The sequence below is a fragment of the Oncorhynchus mykiss genome, chromosome 1 (assembly GCF_013265735.2).
Source record: "Oncorhynchus mykiss isolate Arlee chromosome 1, USDA_OmykA_1.1, whole genome shotgun sequence".
NCBI classification, from domain to species: Eukaryota; Metazoa; Chordata; class Actinopteri; order Salmoniformes; family Salmonidae; genus Oncorhynchus; species Oncorhynchus mykiss.
Genome location: NC_048565.1, coordinates 29,234,165 through 29,261,252, shown reverse-complemented (window position 1 = coordinate 29,261,252; position 27,088 = coordinate 29,234,165). Strand labels below are relative to the sequence as shown.

General features: G+C 41.7%; 1 protein-coding gene across 6 annotated transcripts in view; it reads right to left on the bottom strand.

Moving 5' to 3' along the window:
- Positions 1-27,088, bottom strand: part of mef2aa (myocyte enhancer factor 2aa) — a 127,585-nt gene that overhangs the window by 55,290 nt on the left and 45,207 nt on the right. For all 6 annotated transcript variants that reach the window (XM_036975371.1, XM_021598107.2, XM_021598130.2 and 3 more), the window contains exon 4: positions 9,235-9,438. In XM_036975371.1, the coding sequence (XP_036831266.1) occupies positions 9,235-9,438 (204 nt within the window). The remainder of the gene's footprint in view (positions 1-9,234; positions 9,439-27,088) is intronic.

Genomic DNA, 27,088 nt, shown 5'->3' with positions numbered 1-27,088 from the left:
AGCTATTATTGCTAGGCCAGTGTAGAAGTCTAATGTTGAATTTGTTAAATGAGAATTGCATTTGTTTTGATTAAATGTAAACATTTATTATGGTGTTGAAATGGTAGTTTTTAAAAATTGTAACCTGTAGGTCACCATAGAAAATGAGACCCTGCTCTCAATGGGCTCCCCTGATTAAATAAAAACACTTATTTTTCTGCTTTCAATATATACATTAGTGATTCCTTGATTATTTTTAGGTGGTTCATCATTACACTTTCCCGCAGATATATCCATGGCCTCATTGGCCTGCTCATAATAATGTGTTTATTTTGACAGTGCAGACTGACAGTACAGGTTAATTTCACTGACCTTTCCTGGAATGCACAGCAACACCTACACTGAACTGGATACACACAGCACAGTAATAGGAAACTAGCCATTTGCTTTGTTTTTCAAAACAAATCCATTACTTTAATATGAGCATTAGAACAAAATCAAATGTTTTTTTTTTCTGTATTACATGATTACAGATAAGCCCAAGCAAACAGGTTCAGGACTGACCCTTGCACACAGTGCAGTTACATTTCCAGTGACAAATGCAGAGAATAATCCCAGACACTGACAGCCTCAGTTTATAGTATGAATGCATGGATAAATGGACACTTCTATTCATATCCTACTCATTACAGACCAATTCCATAGAGAATCCAGCTGCAACAAATATATCAATACAGAGACGGCTTCAAAGATAATGAGCCAATACACCTTATCAGATCCTCAGCTGAGCATTAGATATAATACACTATCTCACCATAAATAGTACTCCACTACACCAAACCCCCTCTATTGGAATAAACATACAAACCGGGCATAGGTAGAAACTATTTGATGTCTCATAGGTTATGAAAAAGAAGGGAAAAGCAAATGAATGTCATTTTAATAAAGCTTGAGAGACCAAAAGGTACACATTTGGTTTGCTGCTGGAAAATTAACATTGGGATCAGCAGTTCATAAATCCTAAATGCCCTAAATCTACTTTAATTCAATGATTATATGTCAATAGAACTGACATTAGTCTTAGCTTAAGATCTACTTCTAATATTGTGGGTGCTCAGAGAGAGCTATAGCGGCATAGCAGTAAGAATGAGAAGGTACTGCTGAAGAAAACAGATACCAAGTGGTGCCAATGATCAGTGAAATGAAATGAGACCATGATGCAAACTAATCCCGACATATGTTAAAGTACAATTTATGAGTAAATATACAATTAAATCATGGCACTATAAAGATAAAAAGGCTGCTGAGACTGTCTAAATGACTTTGTTAGATAGATGTTTAAACTGAGGAAGAGAGTATTGCCCAATGGGTTTTGAAATGCCCAATTGGTTTTGAAATCTTGCCAGATTATATCACTTTGCAGGCAGTGGTATGTAACCCTGATGTATAGTGTGGACATTGCATTGGACATTGTACTCTGTTAAAGTGAGAGTTTTTTTTAGTGGTATAAGAATAAGTATAGTAAAAACATGCTTTAATCAGGGGAAGTGGGCTTTTAGATTCTCCCTCAGAGCGACCTTACACAGGCAAGCCAGTGCAGCTAACCATGTGTACCCTTCAGCCATCTCAAATGTCAAACAAGGCTTTAGTGGATCAGAGGGATTCTGGCTTCTGGCCAACCCAAAGTCAAGTCGCTAAGTTAAGCACTTGCCAATTAAAATGTAATACTTTTCATTTGTGTTGTCATCTGTGCATATCAAACATAAATTAGGCCCCTGACCCCTTTTAGATTAATCTTTCAAACTTGGTTAATCATCCAGGATTGGGAGAGTCAGTAACATCACTGGAGCGTGAGGTAAGTGCAATAATCCATGTGTGATGCCAGTAACTATAAGGCAGAAGAATCTCCTCAGCACACGGCAGCTCCATGTTCTCCTACGACGCAACACTTTGTCACATGATCATACAATATGGTGATTGCTGACTGTTCACGACTCGCACAAAATGTCTTTGAAAATTAAACTAAGTATTCAATTTGAGACTGAAGCTTGTAATTTTATCACCGTTTTCTTGTTTTACTGAGACAAATACTGTAAGGTGCATGCTTACAGCAGACTTCATAGTATGCACTACATTCTATCTGTTCCAGAGAGCCAGCCCCTCTAGAGGAGTGGTATGTTTGAGAGGATTCAGTGGTGAAAGCTTCTCTCTGTGCCAGCCAGAGCCTCATGTGACTGTCCCCATTATCTTGGAATGTCACAATTAGAGATACACAGCACTCAGGCCTGAATCTGTGTCTGATACTCCACAGAGGGAGCCTTCACCACTGGGCTATGATGTTCATTAAATCTGCTTACTCACTAAGCCAACATGACTATGTTCATAATATTCCAGGAAGATAACACACTAGAAGGCAAATCATTTTGATGATTACTTCCTATACTTGAGGAACAGTTGTTTATACGAGTATGAACTAGTGGGAAGCCTTGGTGGGGTCACTTCAAACTGGAGTAAGACACTAAAATGAAAGGACAATGGTTTCCATCATGTAATTACAGCATTATGTGGGCCACTGAAGTGTAGTTGTGTTGTGCATAAATACACAGCATGTCACGTTGTTGCAAGAGACCTGGTGTCCACTGCCTGAGAAACATGATTCATTGGTCCAAATGAAAGGAATTCATCAGGTAAAGTGCCGACTCAGATTAAGCAATTTATATATGACACAAAATATCCTCCTGCTGTTCCTCAAGCAATTGAGAATTGGAGAAAACACCAGCAATAAACATGTAAATGAGATTGCTAATTGTTTTGTCGCACGGTGTCAACCTGACCTGAAATTTGACTCATTACTCACTTAAGTAATTACACATCATGACCCCTTCATCTTGATTGAAAGTGACATCCATTAACCTATCAAGTCCACTTATGTGTAATATAATGCATCTATTACATGGTGATAACCATCCTCTGATCTCTGGTCCGCCTCTTACGAGTGGCAAAGTGCTCAAGACAGAAGTCTTTTGATTCTTCCTCTTTTTTAGATCTAATATCATTACACAGAAATGTACTCAGAACATTTCCATGATTTTCAATTCCACAATTCAACGTCTATTTGAGGACTACATCATTAAATTGAATGCTCCACTATAATAAAATGAAAGAAATTCCATCATCATTTTTGCCTAATCAAATAAAGCATCCGTATTTTGATCGGTAGAGTGAAGGGTTTCGAACAGAGGGCTTCCTTTCCCTCTCCTCCTGTCGATCTTTCTGTGCTGACAATTTTCTTCCCTGTCACGTCCTCCGCAGAAGCACCGGGAGGAAGATAATTGATCAATCAGGCTAATTGAACAGTCTGGACAGTTAGCCCACCATAGCAGATGTGCCAATTTGCATTCATTAAGACAGAGATGAGTCTTAATCACTGTACTGGCTTTGATTGACAACATAAACACCTCCTGTCTCAAACCCTGGATACACTCGCTCTTTTCTAAAAAAGAAAATACAGTCGTTTCTATATGTCAGAGGCCTTTATTTCAGGATCCACTGCCAATGCGGTTACTATAAGCAGGCTTTGTGGTGAAAGAGTGGAATGATTCAAATGGAAAGTAGTGGAGTAAAGAGAGAAAAGCAGACCCAATAGACCTGACATTATGAAATGGTCAGGATTTACATATCTTATTGGATTATTATTCTGAATAGTGAGTGCCATTCATAATAATAGATGATCATTGAAAGTAACAATACTGATAAATCTATGGAGATGATGCAAGTAATATTTACGCTAATTTTCTTTCACTGAATGAGCTCTTTATCTATAGAACACTCAACAATGAGGAACATTGTTCTATTTCCAAAACCACATTTAACAAATACGGCCTCTCTAATGTCGGAGATAAAGGTGAATTTGCGTATGACTGCTCTAGCTTTGTTTACTCCAGAAGATGGGCATGGGAAAAGACAAAAAGAGAAGAAGCAAAATGTCAACTTTTTATGTCCATTGTAGTCCAGCTCTTTACATGCCCAGGCATGGTATTTGAGTAAAACTGCAGCTCCAAATTTGATTAAAGCCATTATTCCCATCATGGACTAATGGGGATCCTAATAAATACCAATGGAGTAAAGTGTAGTCTACCACTCGTGTTTAAACTATTACAGCTGTATAATCCCATTCAATTATATCCACATCCCCTATTTTATGACATTACTTTAAATGTGTTTAGTCCATGTCAATTTCATTTAAATGCAAACTTGATTAATCCAAGCATAGCTGCAAACAGTAATTGTGTTGAGATGTTTTAAAGAAAAGCACAGATGGACGCCAAATCGTTCCTGTGAAGTTGATATCTGATTTTAAGGATTCTCAGCTAGACAGTGAGCTGTCTGTACTCAGAATAACGGTAGGTTATAAAACAGCTAAAGGAAGATTTCATTATCTCCCGTTGGGAAGGAAGAGGAGAAGGGATGATTTGATTATTTTAATTACCTACAGCAGCATTTTCATTTATGGTACAAATGAAATTCAATAAGAGAAGCAACAACAGCTACTATACTGTAGGACTTTTGCCACAGCACCCAACACGAACAGCAATGGTCTAATTATACAGGGTAGTCTGACATACAGTATGCAAGCTGGAGTCGATCTGTTTCTTTATCGCAGTGATCTTGCTCAAGTTGACCTGCATTTGATGTATCCTCCGTACATCAGTCAGATAAAAGGTTTGATGTATCCTCTGTACATCAGTCAGATAAAAGGTTTGATGTATCCTCTGTACATCAGTCAGATAAAAGGTTTGATGTATCCTCTGTACATCAGTCAGATAAAAGGTTCACAGGTTGCCCACTGCAAATTGTTTGTAAAGAAAATAAAATTAGCTAAATTGTATTCTCAGCACAGCACAGCACAGCACAAATGTTCACTCAGCACAGGAAAATGAGTTTGCTCTGGCAAGATATTTGCTATAAAGCCCTTACAGACCCAGACAAGCTTGACCTAACCTCTGAGGAAAGGAACCGGTGAATCAATCTATCCAGCATAGCTACTCAGTAAATAAAAGGCTGCTCTGTAAGCCGGGTCTTTAAAAGGCGAGACGCAGGTGGGATCAGATTGAAGCGGGGACACTTCTAATCAAACGGAGAAGTGGACGTGATCCACAAAGGGAGATTTCATGCAATAGTTCAGTTGTCGCCCGGAGTGTTGCTGGAGTTCAGACCACCACACACACACCCACACATACATATTAAGATGGCGCCGAAGAGGATGGCAGATGTTTTACACGGCCATAACCAATTGTGCTATTTTGTTCGTTTTTTTTTGTTGTTTGTAACTTATTTTTTAAACTTATTTTGTACATAATGTTGCGTCTACCGTCTCTTATGACCTAAAATAACTTCTGGACATCAGAACTGGGATTACTCACCACGAACTGGAAGAAGGTTTTTCCTTTAACGAGTCCGACGAGAAAGATATACTGCTCTCCCGGGAACAGGCCCAGATCCCCATCATTTGCGAGTAGAAAAGACAGAGGAAAAGATGACGCAGATCGGGCTGTATTTTTGGGAATCCGCGAGTAAACTCCCATTGTCATCTATTCTACTTGCTAACATGCAAATCATTGGAAAATAAAATGTATGACCTACAATTACGATTATCCTACCAACGGGACATTAAGAACTGAAATATGTTTCACCGAGTCGTGGCAGAACGACGACACGGATAATATAGAGCTGGAGGGATTTTCACTGGTTGCCATGAAGTGCTTTGAAAGGCTGGCTCACATGGCTCACATCAACAGCATCCTCCCAGATACCCTAGACCCATTTCAATCACGAGACCCCATTAACATCACGAGGGCTGTAGTGGAGCGGGTCGAGAGTTTCAAGTTCCTTGGTGTCCACCAACGATCTATCATGGTCCAAACACACCAAGACAGTCGTGAATAGGGCATGACAAAACCTTTTCCCCCTCAGGAAACTGAAAAGATTTGGCATGGTCCCGAGATGCTCAAAAAGTTCTACAGCTGCACCATTGAGAGCACCCTGACCAGTTGCATCACCGCCTGATATGGTAACTGCTCGGCATCTGACCGTAAGGCCCTCCAGAGGGTAGTGTGTACGGACCAGTACATCACTGGGGCCAAGCTTCCTGCAATCCAGTGTCAGAGGTGTCAGAGGCAAGACTTCAGTCAACCAAGTCATAGACTGTTTTCTCTACTACCGCACGGCAAGCGGTACCGGAGCGCCAAGTCTAGGACCAAAAGGCTTCTTAACAGTTTCTACCCCAAGCCATAAGACTGCTGAACAATTAATCAAATCGCCACCAGACTATCACATTGACCCCTCCCTCCATTTGTTTTGTACACTGCTGCTTCTTGCTGTTTATTATCTATGCATAGTCACTTCACCCCTACCTACATGTAAACATTACCTCTAACCTGCACCCCCGCACACTGACTCAGTACCGGTACCCCCTGTATATAGCCTCGGTACTGTGTTACTTTTTATTATTTTTTATTTTTTACTTTAGATATTTTCTTAACTCTACTTGAACTGCACTGTTGGTTAAGGGCATGCAAGTAACATTTCACGGTAAGGTCTACACTTGTATTCGGCTCATGTGACAAATCAATTTTGATTTGATTGACGCACGCATACACACATGCACAGACACACATTCATGCTCAAGCACAGCTCTCTGAGCCTGCTGTTCTGGTATCTACAGCAGAGCCAAGTTTAAGACAAAGTCCATAGCTCTCCACTGGGCTATCAAACTGTGCCCCAGGCATACATCCATCTGTGAGAAACATGGCAAATGCTCTCCCACACTGCAAGGCCCAGCCTTTATCTATAGATGGTACTACTGAGCAGGAATGTGACCTTTGATTTGGCTTCGCACATGGAATTGGACCGTATGCTGCCCAATGAAAACTCAGAAAGGATTTGCTTGGTCTCTCAAGCGAGGCAGATGAGCAAATAACTGTTTGTGTGGCAATTATCCGTTTAATGCAATTTATACATTTAGATAAGTGTCAGGGTAAGTGTCTCCATGTGAGACACATCAACACAGAGAGAGAGAGAGAGGGAGGGAGAGAGAGAGAGAGAGAGATGGCTCATTAGGAGTGCAGTCATCCTATATCCCAATGACACTGACTACACCAATAGGAAAGCAGCAGCCAGCCAACCAGGTAGACATTCATATCATGTCTTTTCAAAAGAGTAGTCCGTGTTCTAATGATAAAGATCATGTTTAAAAGTGCAGACATCTATCGGCAATCTCTGTGCTCTGCGAGAATAAAAGGATATCCTTTGTCTTTTATTGAAGAGGCTGTCTGGCTTTCTCTATAAGAACACTCCACAACAAGATGCAGCCAACAGCCTGGGCTATATCAGATAAGCCCACAGCAGACACTGAGCTCAGTGAATGACACACGGCTCTGACGTTTGCTCTTGTGCCGCAGCACTTTTTGGACCAGTGAATGGTGGCTTGTGTGGAAATGTTCAAAAGTGGAGCCTGGACAAGCCTGGTTACTTCTGCTCTGCTTCTTCACTTCTGAACCTTGGCCACATAGCCAGCAGGGCTAGAGGGATTTGCACATATCTGCACAGATGCTGGCCGAGTGAGCAGGGACAACGCTGCATTGTTCTCGTCTTTCATTCGTGCAGCAAGAGCAGGGCAGTATCCTTGCAGATGGCTAGAGGGGCTACGTGGGAAATGGACAGATCCCCACCAGCATGTACTACACTTGAGTTAGTGATGGACCATTGGCAGTGCTCCCTAGAGATGACACTGTGTGCCGTACTGAGTACAGTACATGCCAATTACAAGATACAGCTGACACGTACATCAACAATATACAGTACTGTAGCAATAGACACATACACTACCATACTGTAGAATCTCTATGGGTATCTCTACAAAAAGGAAACATGTAATAAATAGCAAACAATGAATCCTCTTCCATCTACAAGAATCAGTTGTTGTACTTGATAAGTACAAGGACTCTCAAGTCACAACAGAAAACAAACATGGTATCACTGTTACATAAGGGAGTGTGTCCATTTATTTGAATGCAGGTGAGACCCATCTCAGCTCAGAGAGAGAGGGCATAGGACCCCTGATAGAGGGCTTAGACTGCTGGATGCCAGAGCACTGTTTTGCAGCTCTGCCAAGCAGGTAATTCAATAGCAGCAGTAACATGAACAAAATATACCTGGCACAGCTGACTCCTTTTATGCAATTTGACTAATTTCTTTAAGTTAATTTTTTAATTTTTTTTTATGTGGGATTCTTGGAATTGGTGTATTCATCATGCTCTTTCAACTCATGAAGTGTCTCTGTTGGACAGATTAATAATAAGGTATGTTTGAGTGAAGTCTGCCAGTGAAAACACAAGTGTATTACGATGCCGCTAGCAGTGCAGAAACCAGGGAAATGTCTGTCCTGTTTAATGAAAACACCTCAGTCAAAACTTGAAACACAAGACCTAGTCTGTGTCTACTTTAAATATTGGCTTGCAAAACAAATAAAGCACATTTATTGTTATTATCATGAATTTTAAACTGGGCCTGAATGTGTTTGTTTTTCATTTAGTCAAAAGTGAAGACACTAGCTTCAGAAAACAGATTCTGAATAGGTTGAAAAACAAAGTGCGTCAGTGGGAGGGATTTGGATCCCGATGGATCCACAATCTCCCCCATTTTCTTTGCAGTGATACTCTTGGCCGACAAATTTGATAGGCTGGCATAACAAGCGGCTTCTTCTTCTTCTGTGAGTGTTTGGGCATGTAGAGGGACACTAGCTGCCAGGGAGACCAAGTGCTGCTGGAATTCTCTCCAACACTCTCAGAGCCAATAGGAATCTCGAAAGTATGTTCATTACATAATGCTATGTAATTAAACCTAACATCTGAGTAAAGTATAGGCTTTTTGTCTTAAACAGTGGTATAATGATTATGGGATTCATCCATGCAGGTATAGACAGTATAGTATCTGGGGGAAACAGAGTTTCCATGCTGTTTGGACAGCTACTGAGTGCACGCCTGTGCAGCGGTAGATTTGTCTTGTCGGTTGCTGGACTGAACTGAAGCTCAACTTATCATAGGCTGCAGATGTCCCTTGCCCTATCTGACTGGTAGCTAGAAGGAAACTGTTACAAACCCTTCAGTCTTCAAAGCCCAAACATTGTATTTTTTTCTGCATAAGCATATGCATGGTTTCCTGCCCTGATACAGTGAAAATGTAAAAGCAACTCACCTCGACAATGTCGGAGTTGGTTCTGCTCTCGTGGGGCTCGTTGTACTCAGTGTATTTGAGCAGGACCTTGTCCATATCTGTGCTCGCATACTGAAAGAGTTTGTTTGAGCTGTTGAATATGATCAGGGCTATCTCACAGTCACATAGAACGCTGAGCTCATAGGCCTTCTTCATTAGCCCAAACTTCCTCTTCGTGAAGGTAACCTGAGGAGACAGTGACCATCATCATCAGTTACACACAGAACAAAATCAGGTTTAAAAAAATACTATTCAAATTCAGAAATTATGCATAGATACATCCACACATATTTAGTATGCATGTATAAAAGAGGGTGATTAAACAGAATTGGAAATGATGTTGAGCAGCAGCCTGGGGGTGTTCTTACTGGTTGGATAGGGGTCAGGCTGCAGCAGCACAGTTTCAGAACTAATAATAAGACACTTTCCTATCTCCATCTCTCATAATACAGAAGTTATAAGTGTATCCCTTTAGGACAACTACAGTGAGGATATGAGGCTGGTGTGATTGGTTAGCAGACCAGAGGTCAGGCAGTGTAAAGTCATGTAGCGGTTAGGTAAGCTGAATCAGGGCGTTGGGAACAGGGATCCATACATTACATTAGCTCCTGACTCCATGTACGGTACGGACAGCGGTCCCTCCCTGCCCCTGCATCACTCTGCCTGTAACACGAGCCCACAGATGGGACTGTAGGTCATGCATCACTCCAGGGGTACTGAAACCTAACCCTCTCTGCAGACTTTCTGTCCTGCATCTCTTCAGCTCTGTATCTGTGGTTGCCTGTACCCAATACACATGTCATTATGTAGCACTACTTTATTGCCTATGCAGTAATGTATGCTATGACCCTGTTCATTGTAGAACCTCATCCAGACAAACAGGGAAACAAGGAATGCAGATGTTCTTCCATTGGTATATTTTACAGGCAGTGTACTTTGAGACTGTACAAGCGGTTCTGTAATGTTGTTTATGTGAAACACCTCCTCGATAGCATTTATGCAAGCTTATCATCCTCACAGTGTGCGTCATGTAAAGTGCATTCAGTTACAGTACAGTGAGAGCTATTCTATGGATATGCCAGTGAAAGCTGTGCTTCAGGCCAAAGCAGAGTGAATGTGTCTGTATTCACTTCCACCAATTTCACTGACCTACTAAGAGGAGCTAGGCAGATGAGCTAGCTTTGTTCAACATTAATTGGTCACAGCTTGTGCCTACTCTCATTTAAAATGGCATAATGCAACATAATCTTATGAGTTGTATAGCTTCTCTGTCTCAACTGAGCCAGGGGGTCACTTCAACTGTGAAAAATGAATTTCAAATGTTCCACACTACAGGTAATTACACAGGTCCATTATAACTCTGAGAGACACACAGGCCCTTTCCACATGTCAGGTTTGGACATGATGACAAAACCAAACACCAGAATAACATTTCCTTTAAATGCATGAGTTGCAAGTCTTAGAACATGTTAAGTTAATGACCTTTGACATATGGATATATATGAGTCCTGCTGGAGAGCAGTCTCTCTATCCATTGCTTTAGTGCATGTCATAGTGTTTATTTGTGCTGTGGAGGCAATACGCTCCACGAGGGCAGACAAGGGTATGTGCCATCTCTGTATCCTTGGTCCACAGAGGACCAGTCCCCACTCTGTTCTCATCAGACCTGACTATAACAATGTATAGTACAGTAGGCTACAGTAGCTCCTGGAGCAGGTTAATGGGCCGGCGTATGACAAGCCAAACCACCTGACATTGACCTCCCTTGACTCACTCTCCTCCTCAGAGTTGCTTGCTTGTTTACTTGTTTGTTTGTTTAACCGTCTGGAAAGCACTGACTGTCATGTGGGGAAATAATTAACAAATTGACAACGTTTTCGCAGATGAGTGTGTCTGCTAAGCTAAGCCATGGAGAGAGGGAGATGTCACCTTTCAGCAGGAAGCAGGCAGCTAACCCTGGGTGAGTGAACTGAACTGGTGGGCTGGGACTTTGTTCCACCTGGCTGGGCTAGCCATCAGTGTGCTGAGTGGAGTAGCAGGGCCACAGCGCTGCGCTGACCCAGGCTCCTGCTTCATTTCACCCAGAGAAGCACAGAGACCTGGATCAGCCCGCATCGCCCCCGCAGAGCCAGCTGCTCTCAAAGAGGAGTGTTCCCTATTCTAGTATACTCTCTGTATCCTTTCACTGACTGGAGATACTGTAGGATGTCTAAATGGTTTCTGTACTGTATTCTCTTATCAGAGAGTAAAATACCATGTCAAACATGCCCACATACTGTGCTTCATACTAATGTACAATGAGCGACATTTTGATCATCGACTAATATCTTAGATGCAGCGAGAACAAGCTGCTTGTGTCATGATTGTCAGTAGCCTACACCGCAGAGTTAAGACCTTGCTAAGGCGTGGGCCTTTGGGTTGACACCCCTCTCAGTGGAAAACCACAAGCACCTTTGAGTTCACGTGGGCTAGTCTATAGGTAGTGTTTTCCTATGGCTCGCAAAGAAACCCACACACACAGACACCATTCTATGGGTTCCTCAAGAATTACGGTGGTGTAATGATTATGTTCAGTTAATGTACTGTCTAATTCATGCAAATCACGGTGACAGCAAAAGTGGTATCCACAGTAAATCATGTGAAACAAACTTCTTTTGAGTACCACAAGTTACTAGTGTGTTACTATTATTCTCTACCAAACATTCAACTGCAAATATGGAAACAAGAAAATGACTAAACTATTCTAAACTCTAAACTTAAAATGCATCTATTTCTCCATCTTTTTGCAGCCTTTGATAAGGTTATTATAATAACCCACACAGAAATTATATTAGGATTTTTCACCTGACTATGAGCCTGGCTGAAAACCTTGACCTTTTCAGATTCTCTCTCATTGCTAGTGACGAGCTGGGGGTGCTAATTCTGCTCTCATAGAAAACTTTCTCCAACTACTTTTCCTTCATGGCTCCACCATTCATCCTATGAAGTGCACATCTCAGGCATTGCTGTTCCAAAATTCTCAGTTGACAACTGTAATCAGCAATGAAATGTGGGAAGACGAACGAAGAGGAAAAGTGATGTGACATCAATAGAGTGTCTAGCTTGGTCAAGTGGTTATATACAGAACCAGTAAAACGTTAGGACACACCTACTCATTCAAGGGTTTTTCTTTTTTTTAAACAATTTTCTACATTGTAGAATAATAGTGAAGACATCAAAACTATGAAATAACACATATGGAAACATGTAGTAACCAAAAAAGTGTTAAACAAATAAAAATATGTTATATTTGAGAATCTTCAAAGTAGCCACCACCCCCCAAAATAAAAGAAATTGCCTCGATGACTGTTTTGCACACTCTTGGTATTAATTCAACCAGCTTCATGAGGTAGTCAGCTGGAAGACATTTCAATTAACAGGTGTGCCTTGTTAAAAACGTCTTAGGGCTGAAATCCCGGGATTGATATGACAACAGCCAGTGAAAGTGCAGAGCGCCAAATTCAAACAACAGAAATCTCATACTTAAAATTCCTCAAACATACATGTATCTTATACCATTTTAAAAGTACTCATGTTGTTAATCCCACCAAAGTGTCTGATTTCAAATAGGCTTTACAGTGAAAGCACCACAAACAATTATGTTAGGTCACCGCCAAGTTATAGAAAAATTCTGCCATTTATCCAGTCAAAGAAGAGTCACAAAAAGCACAAATAGCACAAATAGAGATAAAATGAATCACTAACCTTTGATGATCTTTATCAGATGACACTCATAGGACTTCATGTTACACAATAAATGTATGTTTTGTTCAATAAAGTGCATATTTATATTTAAAAAATCTCAGTATACATTGGCGCATTATGTTCACTAGTTCCAAAAACATCCGGTGATATTGCAGAGAGCCACATCATTTTACAGAACTACTCATTATAAATGTCGATGACAATACAAGTGTTAGACATGGAAATATAGATATACTTCTCCTTAATGCAACCGCTGTGTCAGATTTAAAAAAAGCTTTACGGAAAAAGCAAACCATGCAATAATCTGAGAACGGCGCTCAGAAAACAAATAGAGATATCCGCCATGTTGGAGTCAACCGAAATCAGAAATAACATTATAAATATTCACTTACCTTTGATGATCTTCATCAGGAGGCACTCCCAGGAATCCCAGTTCCACATTAAATGTTTGATTTGTTCGATAATGTCCATCATTTATGTCCAAATGGCTACTTTTGTTAGCACATTTGGTAAACAAATCCAAAGTCATGAAGCGCGTTCCCTAATTGCAGATGAAATGTCAAAAAAGCTCTGTTACTGTCCGTACAAACATGTTAACGATGTATGGAATCAATCTTCAGGATGTTTTTAACATAAAACTTCAATAATATTCCAACCGGAGAATTCCTTTGTCTTCAGAAAAGAAAAGGAGCGTGAGATACCTCTTATGTGAAATGCGCATGACCAGCGCGTAACTGCTGGCAGACCTCTGACTCATTCCCTTCTCATTCTCTCCCCTTTCACAGTAGAATCCTAAAACAGTTTCTAAAGACGGTTGACATCTAGTGGAAGCCTTAGGAAGTGCAACATAACCAATATCCCACTGTGTATTCAATAGGGGCTGGGTTGAAAATCGACCAACCTCAGATTTCCCACTTCCTGTTCGGATTTCTTCTCAGGTTTTTGCCTGCGATATGAGTTCTGTTATAGTCACAGACATCATTCAAACAGTTTTAGAATCTTCAGATTGTTTTCTATCCAATACTAATAATAATATGCATATATTAGCAACTGGGACTGAGGAGCAGGCAGTTTACTCTGGGCACCTTTTCATCCAAGCTACTCAATACTGCCCCTGCAGCCATTAGAAGTTAAAGTATTATTTGTGGAATTTCTTTCCTTCTTAATGCATTTGAGCCAATCAGTTGTAGGGGTGGTATACAGAAGATAGCCCTATTTGGTAAACAAAAACAAGTCCATATAATGGCAAGTACAACTCAAATAAGTAAAAAGAAACGACAGTCCATTATTACTTTAAGACGTGAAGGTCAGTCAATACGGAAGAATTTAAATGATAAAACTCTCTCATGTGTAATGAACACGATGGGAAACAGAGAGATGGTTTCAAGTGCAGGGCGCAGCAGGTGTTTATTGTAAAGGACCACAGGAAGAGGCAGGTAGATGGGTCCAGGGGCAGGCAGAAGGTCATACACAGGGGTCCAAAAAGGCATCAGTACAGGCAGGGAAAAGGCTAGTAAAGTAGTTCAGGAGATCAGGCAATAGGCTGATAACAGGAAATCCGATAGGCTAAAGTACAGGCAGGGAATAGGAAAAAGGCGTCGTTCATGAAGCAGGGAAAAACTTTATATACAGGAGGATGAAATTACACGAAAAACAGACTTCCAAATAGAAGTTTGTCACAAAACAAAAAATATCTCAATGATGGAGTGCAAAGAACTGAACTAAATAGTGTGTGATAATGACATACAGGTGTGTAAACAGGTGATCAGAACTCCGGTGATTGGGATCTGGAGCATGAGCTGCGTTCAGGGGATCTATGTGTTTGAGAGTGTGAGCTGGAAAGTGGGCTGGAAAGTGAGCTGCGTTCAGGGGATCTACATGTTTGAGAGTGTGAGTTGGAAGCAGACATTACATCATGAGGACCGCCACAGAAATGAAAGACCCAGAGTTACCTCTGCTGTAGAGGATAAGTCCATTAGAGTTACCAGCCTCAGAAATTGTAGCCCAAATAAATGCTTCACGGAGTTCAAGTAACAGACACATCTCAACATCAACTGTTCAGAGGAGACTGTGTGAATCAGACCTTCATGGTTAAATTGCTGCAAATAAACCACTACTAAAGGACACCAATAAGAAGATACTTGCTTGGGCCAAGAAACATGAGCAATGGACATTAGACCAGTGGAAATCAGTTCTTTGTTCTGACAAGTCCAAATTAGAGATTTTTGGTTCCAACCTCCGTGTCTTTGTGAGATGCAGAATAGGTGAACGGATGATCTCCGCATGTGTGGTTCCACCCGTGAAGCATGGAGTATGAGGTGTGGAGGTGCTTTGCTGGTGACACTGTCTGTGTTTTTTTTTTAATTCAAGGCACACTTAACCAGCATTGCCACCACAGCATTCTGCAGCGATACACCGTCCCATCTGGCTTGCGCTTAGTGGGACTGTCATTTGTTTTTCAACAGGATAATGACCCAACACACCTCCAGCCTGTGTAAGGGCTATTTGACCAAGAAGGAGGGTGATGGAGTGCTGCATCAGATGACATGGCCACCACAATCACCCGACCTCAACCCAATTGAGATGGTTTGGGATGAGTTGGACCGCAGAGTGAAGGAAAAGCAGCCAACAAGTGCTCGGCATATGTGGGAACTTCAAGACTGTTGGAAAAGCATTCCAGTCGACGCTGGTTGAGAGAATGCCAAGAGTGTGCAAAGCTCTCATCAAGGCAAAGGGTGGCTACTTCGAAGAATCTCGAATCTCAAATCTATTTTGATTTGTTTAACCCTTTTTTACTTTTGATGTCTTCAGTATTATTCTAAAATGTAGAAAATAGTAAAATGAAGAAAACCCCTTGAATGAGGTGTGTCCACACTTTTGACTGCTACTGTATATGACCTACTGTACTGAAAATAATGTGTTGCCAGAGATCAAACTGAGTGCATGGCCGTCTTGCTCTGCCATGAAAGGATCATGTAGACTAGGGATGGGCAACTTTGATGGAGGTGGAGCCACAATAAATCTGAATTCATTATGAGGGTCCGCAGTTGCTCACAGGTCTGTGTCCATACCCACACATTCATTCAATCAATCTATTTGTGCAGTGAAACTACTTAACTCTCTTAACAATGCATTATACCAGTAGCCAGGGCCGGCCCTAGCCTTCTGGGGGCCCTCCCATCTCGCAGGCAAAACATTTTACTGGCCCCTGTCTTAACAATGGAGAGAATAATTTAAGTTTAAAAGTTATTTTCCTGCAATTCTACACATTGTGCCTTGACTTATGACATGTTAAAGGTAGACTCAGTGACATGACGTAGACGGAGAAAGTAAACAGCATAGTTGGTGCTGATGCACAACCAAATTTCAAAATGGTACTTTGCGTATTCTACTATTCTAACTCTCAACAGTAATCTATCACTGTCCATCTGTGCGCCCTGGCACCAGCTGAGAGAGTGACCCGGGCCCCCTGGCTGTGCAGAACTAGAGTACAGTACTAGGCACAGGGCCTTCCTTCATGTCCTGTCTGGCTGGATCAGCTCTGACGATGGGGACGGACATCCACAAGTCCCCCATTCCAATGGATCACCGTAGCACCCAGAGGTCTGGCCAGCCAGCTGCGCTTGACCTTGAAACCCAACAGTAAGTTTCTTCCCATTAAACTCCATGAAATGAGCCCACCGTTCAAGCTCTTCTGCTAGGTCTACATTGATAGTGTATGTATAGAGTTTAGTTGAACAATTTCACTATTCAACTCGGCTGAGCCGGTGAGAGGACTGCTGCTAGAAAAATAATGTAATTATTGTTCAGTATTAGACGTCATTTGAATCATTACAGTCATTACAGTTTTTCTGCTCCTGCTGCTTTCTAACCTGACAACAGGAGCAGACCACTAAACTTCCCTCACTAACCTCTTGCTAATACTTAAATACGTGAAAACAATACATAATAGTCTGTATTATACAGCTGCTACCCTCTCATTTGTAAAGGCAGTTTAAAGATTCTACTTTTCAAACATGCGTCATAGGCAGTGCACTCCATCTAGCCTCCCCTGTTTTCCCTGTTGTCTCTCTCTGCATTCTCTATCAACACGGATTTTACCTGTTCAAAAAAGAACGGCGTTGGCCTGAGAGCTTTCAGAGTTTCAGAGAGGGGAGACTAAGGGATGAAAAATAGTGATGTGCTCCGATGCTTCCCCCGTGAGAGAGGGAGAGACGGGGAGAGAGAGCGAGAGAGAGAGAGAGAAGGAGAGAGCAGCACTGTGCCCACGAGCATGTGACATGCCAAAGCCAAATCCAAAGTGAGCCACAGCTAGGGCAGGCAACCCTCCACCCAGCAGGAAAATCATCAAACTTTTAATGACTTGGGCAATTACCCCCGGTGAGCCTGCTTAATGGCATCCAGAGGACGTCGTTAGACATGAGGAGCTAGCTACGCAGAGCTCTCTAGGCCAGCCACAGCCAGCCTCACTCCACTCCACTACTAAACAAGGCCACTCTGTACCTTTCACTGGGAGGGAGACCCCACACATGCTGCTGCTAAAAAGTCCTTCTCGGCTCTTCCATGGGCTTTCACGTTGTTATTTTGTACTATTCATGAGGCATGGACCGTCACAACACAATCAAGCCACAACAAAGAGTTTCTCTGTTTGCAAGGCACTTCTCATTAGGCCATGTGAGCGTACAAGCTAGATTCGCCCTCAGGGATTCATCTCAGAACATTCCCCTACTCTTTAATTATCCAGCCAGACTGTCTAAATGAGACAGGTGAGTGTTATCATTAGGAGTTGTAATTGTAGGGTGGTGCTGAGCTGAGGATGGATCTATCCACAGTGATCCTGTTGTCCAGCTCCATTATAGCATTCATCCCTTACACAGGTTTTCAATTAGCATGTCAGGCAGGCTGCTCTGCTCTGTGAGGCTGGCTGAGCTGAGGCTTCTCTCTCCCTCCCTTTGCCTGCACTAAGGGCCACACTCAGGGACTGGTGTCTAGAACGGTGTGGGCCCTGTGGGCCCTGTACTCATGACAGGACCTCAGCCTCCATCTTTCATACACCTAGAGGATGAAGAGAACAGTAGAACCAAGGGGATCTAGGATGAGCATCATAAAATAATGCTATGGTTATGAAATCTACATCTATTCATAAAGAAGTGATATGGCTAAAACGTTGGCTATTATTACATTTTAGAGAATTGATAGGCGAGTCAATCCAAAGGTAATCAAAGAAACATCCTAGAAATGACACACTTTACGTGCTCTGCCTGAGCTCATTCCTGCATGGGCTCTTGAGTCTAATCCATTTGTTTTGATAGATAGTGCAATTACAGACCTCCTAGCTCATGCCACACTCGCTGCCATAATTTGTGAAAGGTCAACAGCCCTTCCAGAGCACTTCCAGTGATGATATGAGAAGACGACCCCCCCCCCCCCCCCCCCCCCCCCGCGCAGCGTCCTGTATTACCACGCTATTTAATTAGCCTACTTAAGGCCTTCGTTCACTTTAACGCTATGAATATGGATTGCTGGCAGTGAAGCCACACGGATAACGATTCTAATTGTCTTCCGACAATGAGCTCGTATGCTAATGGTCGTTTCCCCTTGGTTAGGAGCACACCCCAGGGACAGGACACTGTGTGTTTCAAGGTCCATGGAGAGAAGATACACACACATCACATTACCATGGTGAAGCTTCATTTTAGCAGCACTCCCAGTGTATTCACAGTGTGCCCTATTCTCATAGAAGAGTCTCTGTTGCTGAGCCAGCGAAACCACAGTAATGGCAGCGCCTGGGCACTACTGATAACCATTATGGGAGATGAAGTGTGACATTTGAAAATCATATGGAAAGACAACACACACATAAATGACTAAGCAGTGTGTGTCTCCACGCCTGGACTTTTCTGTAAAACAATACAGTAATGTAAGTGTATTTCCCTTCTACACTTTACGCTACAAGCCGCAAGTTTTCAGAGGGTTTCCAGCTTGTCAATTCAGCAATCAGAAACAACCTGAATCTACGTTCTTGCTTCCTTCCTTTTCCTTTTTTGCTGATGTCACAGGTCAGTGCAGATGGTGCAGATACTAATGCTCTGGCATGAGTCTGCTCACCCCTGGACTGCTATTTAGATCCCACCCAGAAACAGGTGTTATGCTGATAATTGGCCCATTGTGTAGATTTTGGTATCTCACTTGGCTGAGCTGCAACCCACACAGTAACTGTCAGAGACATGGGGGAGCAGGAGCAGAGCAGCTGAGGGGCAGGGTCACGAGGTCTCATGTTATCACCCTCAGGAGGGTGAGCAAAACCCCAATTAACTTTCTGTGCACATTGCATGAAAGTTGTTCCACCTGCTAGAGAGTGCAAATTATATTTTGAGATGGTGCGAATAGGAAACATCCTATTTTTATATTTATTCTCAGTAATACCAATTACACCACCGAAGACATTCTTTTAAAAACTATACTCGGTCATAGTATGAAAAAGTATATTTGGAAGAATATTAAGCGTATTCTACAAGAACCAATATCAAATTCTAAAAACACAACCCTATGGAACAATCTTTAGATAGCTTTTCAGAATTCCCCAATAAATTGGTCCAAATGGAAAACTAAAAACAGAGAAAGCGTAAATGACTTGGTAATAGGAAATACATTTATTTCGATGACATAATTAAAAAGCAGTTTTGACTGACCAATGTCGATATTTTCAAATAGATGTAACATAAAAGTTTCATATCACAAAATTTAAATTTGAAATCGTTTGGACATCAGAGCAATTTTGAGGGAATCTTATTTGAGTCAGAAAAGGATGTTCATATGATAGGTAAGATATGCAAAACCTTGCAGAGAGCCTATCCAATTTACAATCTCTTAGAAACTAATAGTAAATAAACTATTGGAACCAAGACTTTAAAACAACTGATGTTGGCACAAGACGGAGTGAATGTTGGAATATACAGTTAACAAAAATGTACAATTAATCCAGTATAAAAAATGTACAAAATGTATTATGTAAAAGACAAAATTCACAAATTCTATAGCACAACGGCAGAGTCATGTCTTAAGTGCAAAACTAACAATGACTCTATAATCCATGCCTTCTGGGAATGCAATAAAGTTGGCTGTCAGAAGTGTTACAATGCAAATGTACACTTAGAAATGTCATTGTTTTTCAAAGAAAAGCTATTTTTTTTACCATTAAAATAACATTGAATTGATCAGAAATACGGTGTAGACATTGTCAATTGTAAATTACTATTGTAGCTGGAAACAGTTGACTTGTAATGGAATATCTACATAGGCATACAGAGGCCCATTATAAGCAACCATCACTCCTGAGTTCCAATGGCACGTTGTGTTAGCTAATCCAGGTTTATCATTTTAAAAGGCTAATTGATCATTAGAAAACCCTTTTGTAATTATGTTCGCACAGCGGATAACTGTTGTCCTGATTAAAAAGCAATAAAACTGGCCTTCTTTAGACTAGACGAGTATCTGGAGCATCAGCATTTGTGGGTTCGATTATAGGCTCAAAATGGCCAGAAACAAAGAACTTTCTTCTGAAACTCTTCAGTTTAATTTTGTTCTGAGAAATGAAGGCAAGAAATTGCCAAGAAACTGAAGATCTCGTACAACGCTGTGCATTACTCTCGTCACAGAACAGCACAAACTGACTCTAACCAGAATGGAAAGAGGAGTGTGAGGCCCCGGTGCACAACTGAGCAAGAGGACAAGTACATCAGAGTGTCTAGTTTGAGAAAAGTCCTCAACTAGCAGCTTCACTAAATAGTACCTGAAAAACACCATTCTCAACGTCAAGAGTGAAGAGGCGACTCCGGGATGCTGGCCTTCTAGACAACGTGCCATTGGAACACAGGAGTGGTGGTTACTGATAACGGGCCCCTGTACGCCTATGTAGACATTCCATTAAAAATCAGCCATTTCCAGCTACAATAGCCATTTACAACATTAACAATGTCTACACTGTATTTCTGATCAATTTGATGTCATTTTAATGGACACATTTTTTTGCTTTCGTTAAAAAACAAGGACACTTCTAAGTGACCCCAAACCTTTGAACAGTAGGGTACTTTTAATCCGTCTGTCTGCGTATTTCAAGACATGGCATATGAGGGTGCAGTGAGATACTCAATGGGTTGGACGGTACTTTAACTGTCAATCATCTTGTAAAAACGTATACTTAAAAACTGGAAATCAACCAATCGTCCCTTGTTAACATAATGGAAAGGTCAAATGCTATATTATCTAAATGTTGAAAGTACGTGGGCAACGGAGAGAAACAAAATGGTACAGTTTGAGGCCATGTGGCAGAGAGTGATGCGGGCGCTGGAGAGAGGGTGTGAGCAGGTGGGTCTGGGTAGGTCTGATGTCATTGATGTGCGACAGTATGCTGTCATTTGTAAATGTATGTTTTGTATTGTTAAATAATATATACATATATACATCTTACCCCCCAAAAAGGATATATATATATATATGTCCACTTCTCCATACTTTATCAAAAGTGCAAACTCTAGGGATCCCTCTTCTCCACGGCTATAAAGTAGGCCTCTGAGACAGTGGTTGAGCAGACAGGACTGGGAAGTGTTGTGCTGTTTATGGGTTTATATTTAGCGTGAGCAGGTAGACAGACTGAATTCCAGGGCAGGCCTCTCTACTCTGTGGCTGGCCAGTACCAGAGCCATGGGAGTTAGAGTCGAGGGACAGAAGGGTGCTGTGTGTCCGGCTGACTGACCCACCCTGCTAATGACAGGGTGCTGTGGTGAAGTGGCTGCTCCTAATTACTACCAAGTAGCTGCAACCGCATGGAGCCGCGCGGAGCCCAGCGAGGGGCCCTGCCAGGCCAAGGGACAAGTCCTCCAGTGTGGAGAGGCCGCAGTCACCCCACTTCGCCCTGCTCACTCACTGCTCAGTGCTCTGGGTTCACTCCCACGCCAAGCAGCCCCTGCTGCAGCTTGCTATACTGCTGCTGCCTCATCAACTTCTCTGGCTGAAATTGCAGGGTGGCGGGGGAATCGTGTCTGTAAATACGACTGCACTGACAAAAAATGCCATGGTGCCTGTTGATCCGGCTGGGACTTTGGGGACATAAGTTCTTTCTGTTCAGATTCATATTGTCAGTGACAGCAGCCGAGCTGCAGTTCCATAAAACCTATCCTAACACTACCCTATATAGAAATGGCCTCTCTTCTGAATGGCGTGAACAGTATTTCAATTGACAGTCAATATAATGGATTAGATATGTTTTGCATTATTTCTGCATCTAATATTTTCTGATAATAAATGCTGTTGAGATGAGGCTTAAATTATACATTTAGTTTAAATTACATGATTACATTACTTTGTTTCATAACACCAGTTTATACCTAGAAAATCTATCTTTATATGGAATATAAACATATTTAAAGCCAGCTGATCCCATCTTTTCTCAACATTGAAGGCATATCATTTTACAGCTAACCCCTACATTGGATAGATGCACTTTATCTTACAGTCCTGGAGAATGGTAATGTATTACAAACAATAAATTACATCTATTGGATTGAAAATACTTGAAGCACACTTGAATACCAGAGAACATTGCAACCTCAAAACAAACAGTCCTGTGCAGGGCCGTGCACAGACCTTTCAGGGGGCAGGTGCTCAAAATGAAAAAAGGGCGCACATCCCCCTTTCATAATCAATATCTAGGAATTCATAACATACCAATTGCCTCTTTAGTGAACATTTTTACATTTTTGAGCATAAGCCTATTTATTTCTGCAACAAAACACAAATTGTAAGCAAGCTATTATTTACAGTGCCTCCTAAGACATGATTGACATTGGGAAATAAGGGTGGGCAATCAGCTGATCATTGACGTTGATGATTGATGTATTTGGTATTTTATTAGGATCCCTATTAGCTGTTGCAAAAGCAGCAGCTACTCTTCCTGGGGTCCACACAAAATACGAAACATAATACAGAAAATGAATAGACAAGAACAGCTCAAGGACAGAACTACATACATTTTTTAAAAGGCACACCTAGCCTATATATCAATGCATACACACAAACTATCTAGGTCAAATAGGGGAGAGGCGTTGTGCCGTGAAGTGTTGCTTTATCTATTTTTTTAAACCAGGTTTGCTGTTTATTTGAGCAATATGAGATGAAACAGAGTTCCATGCAATAATGGTTCTTTATAATGCTGTACACTTTCTTGAATTTGTTCTGGATTTGGGTACTGTGAAAATACCCCTTTTAGAGTTTCAGGACCTGTTTATTACTGCCCACCCATTCCAAAACAGACTGCAACTCTTTATTAAGGGTTATTAAGGGTTTCAGTGACTTCTGTAGCTGTGGCTGCTGATGCGTATACGGCTGAATCATCAGCATACATGGACTCACATGCTTTGTTTAATGCCAGTGGCAGGTCATTGATAAAAATAGAAAAGAGTAGAGGACCTAGAGAGCTGCCCTGCGATACACCACACTTCACATGTTTGACATTAGAGAAGCTTCCATTAAAGAAAACCATTTGAGTTCGATTAGATAGATAGCTCTGAATCCACGATATGGCAGAGGTTGAAAAGCCATAACACATACTTTTTTCCAACAACAGGTTATGGTCAATAATATTAAAGACTGCACTGAAATCTAACAGTACAGCTCCCACAATCTTCTAATTATCAATTTTCTCTCTCTGTTTCCATTACATACACTATCAAGCATTTCACACATGTTATTTAGATAGGGACTGTTCGCACTTGGTGGCCTGTAGCAACACCCCAAAAGAAAGGTACTGAAAGCATAAGCTACAGCTAGCTACCACTGCAGTGCATAAAAGGTGGTGAGAAGTTGACTCATAGAGCGAGAAAGACAATAGTTGAACAGTTCAACAAATTCATTTCTTCAAAAATTAAGGTGAAGCAAGAGAGAGAGATTGTAATTTTTTTCACTTTCAGTTTCACTTACTTAGCTAGCAAATGCAGATGGCTTGTTTAGCCTACTCAACAGAGGGATGCTATGTTAGCTAGCTGGCTATAACTATCCAACACAACATTGGAACTGATCCAAGTCAAGGTAAGCTTTTGGTTTTATTAATGTATTGCCACAGGGGCCTGCCGGTATAACTGGTAAACTGCTTGATTGTAGTAGGTTTTACTAACTCATTAGTTCTATTAGCTATGTTGACTAGGACGTTACTTTAGCTAATATTGGGACAACGATGTAGGCTGTGTGAGGGGGTTATGACATGTTTTTTTTTTCTTCTGGTCACATAGAGCTGATGTCTTGTGCATTGAAGTCCACAAACAAATGTAAAAGGTGAGAGGAGGAGAGTGCATAGAGGCTAGAAGGAATACAATGTGGCAGCTATGAAAGTGAACTGTATTTAGGCGCGATCAGGGGTGTATTCCTTCCAACGATTCTGTTGAAAAACTTTTATTAAACGGAAGAAAACGAAATGGGGATAAAAATACCTGAATTTGTCCAATAGAAACACTCGTTTGCAACTGTTGAACTAATGATTACACCCTAGATAAGCTAGATGCAGACAAGAGTGTGCAAGGCAGTATTGAATGTGTCACAGTCTGTCAGCTCATATTTTTCACTCGACCTGTGTGCACCTACAGCGTAAACTTTCATTCATAGGCTTGGTTGTAGCAACCTCAAGGTGGGTATGGGGAAAATTAGAGTATAATGTAGTAGCCTAAACCTATCGATGCTACATTGAACTGGGTGAATGGAATATGAATGTCAGTCATCCAACATCCTGTAATAGAAATAAGGCCATGCTCACAAAAAAATATATTCTTCCTCCCTCATAGCACAGTGCCTCCACTGTGCCAAAGGCGACTTTAAAACAGTTCGAGATTTCATTGGTTGTGATAGGAGAAAACTGAGGATGGATCAACAACATTGTAGTTACTCTACAATACTAACCTAATTGACTGAGTGAAAAGAAGGAAGCATGTACAGAATAAAAATATTCCAAAACATGCATCCTGTTTGCAACAAGGCACTAAAGAAATACTGCAACAAATGTGGCAAAGCAATTAACTTTTTGTCCTGAATAGAAATGGTTATGTTTGTGGCAAATCCAAAACAACACATTACTGAGTACCACTCTCCATATTTTCAAGCATAGTGGTGGCTGCATCATGTTATGGGTATGCTTGTAATCGTTAACTGGGCAGTTTTTCAGGATAAAAAATAAACGGAAGGGAGCTAAGCACAGGTAAAATCTTAGAGGAAAACCTGGTCCCATCAGCTTTCTACTAGACACTGGGAGATTAATTCACCTTTCATCAGGAAAATATCTTAAAACACAAGATTAAATCTACACTGGAGTTGCTTGCCAAGAGGACAGTAAATGTTCCTGATTAGCCGAGTTACAGTTTTGACTTAAATCTTCTTGAAAATGTTTGTCAAGACCTGAAAATGGTTGTCTAGCAATGATCAAGAAACTATTTGACTGTGATTAATAACCTGAACCAGATTACAGGCACTGGTTACAGTGGACAGTTTGATGAAAACCAGTCAATATTCAGGTCCCCAAGAAAGTACACCTCTCTGTTTACTTTACATACGCTATCAAGCATTTCACACATATTATTTAGACACTGACTGTTAGCACTTGGTGGCCTATAGCAACACACCAAAAGAAAAGGCTTTGGATGTGCCAGGTGAACCTGAAACCACAACACTTCAATTACACTTGACATGATCTTCTCTAAGCATTACAGGGATATGGCTCTGAATATATATATATATATATAAATCAACACCTCCCCATAAGCATTCCTGTCTTCTATAGTTATATCCTTGTATTGCTACTGCTGTATCATCAAATGAAATACACTGCTCAAAAAAATAAAGGGGACACTAAAATAACACATCCTAGATCTGAATGAATGAAATATTCGTATTAAATACCTTTTTCTATACATAGTTGAATGTGCTGACAACAAAATCACACAAAAATTAGCAATGGAAATCAAATGTATCAACCCATGGATGTCTGGATTTGGAGTCACACTCAAAATTAAAGTGGAAAACCACACTACAGGCTGATCCAACTTTGATGTAATGTCCTTAAAACAAGTCAAAATGAGGCTCAGTAGTGTGTGCGGCCTCCACATGCCTGTATGACCTCCCTACAACGCCTGGGCATGCTCCTGATGAGGTGGCGGATGGTCTCCTGAGGGATCTCCTCCCAGACCTGGACTAAAGCATCCGCCAACTCCTGGACAGTCTGTGGTGCAACGTGGCGTTGGTGGATGGAGCGAGACATGATGTCCCAGATGTGCTCAATTGGATTCAGGTCTGGGGAACGGGCGGGCCAGTCCAAAGCATCAATGCCTTCCTATTGCAGGAACTGCTGACACACTCCAGCCACATGAAGTCTAGCATTGTCTTGCATTAGGAGGAACCCAGGGCCAACCGCACCAGCATATCGTCTCACAAGGGGTCTGAGGATCTCATCTCGGTACCTAATGGCAGTCAGGCTACCTCTGGCGAGCACATGGAGGGCTGTGCGGCCCCCCAAAGAAATGCCACCCCACACCATGACTGAACCACCGCCTAACCGGTCATGCTGGAGGATGTTGCAGGCAGCAGAACGTTCTCCACGGCGTCTCCAGACTCTGTCACGTCTGTCACATGTGCTCAGTGTGAACCTGCTTTCATCTGTGAAGGGCACAGGGCGCCAGTGGCGAATTTGCCAATCTTGGTGTTCTCTGGCAAATGCCAAACGTCCTGCACGGTGTTGGGCTGTAAGCACAACCCCCACCTGTGGACGTCGGGCCCTCATACCACCCTCATGGAATCTGTTTCTGACCATTTGAGCAGACACATGCAAATTTGTGGCCTCCTGGAGGTCATTTTGCAGGTCTCTGGCAGTGTTCCTCCTGCTACTCCTTGCACAAAGGCGGAGGTAGCGGTCCTGCTGCTGGGTTGTTGCCCTCCTACGGCCTCCTCCACGTCTCCTGATGTACTGGCCTGTCTCCTGGTAGCGCCTCCATGCTCTGGACACTACGCTGACAGACACAGCAAACCTTCTTGCCACAGCTCGCATTGATGTTCCATC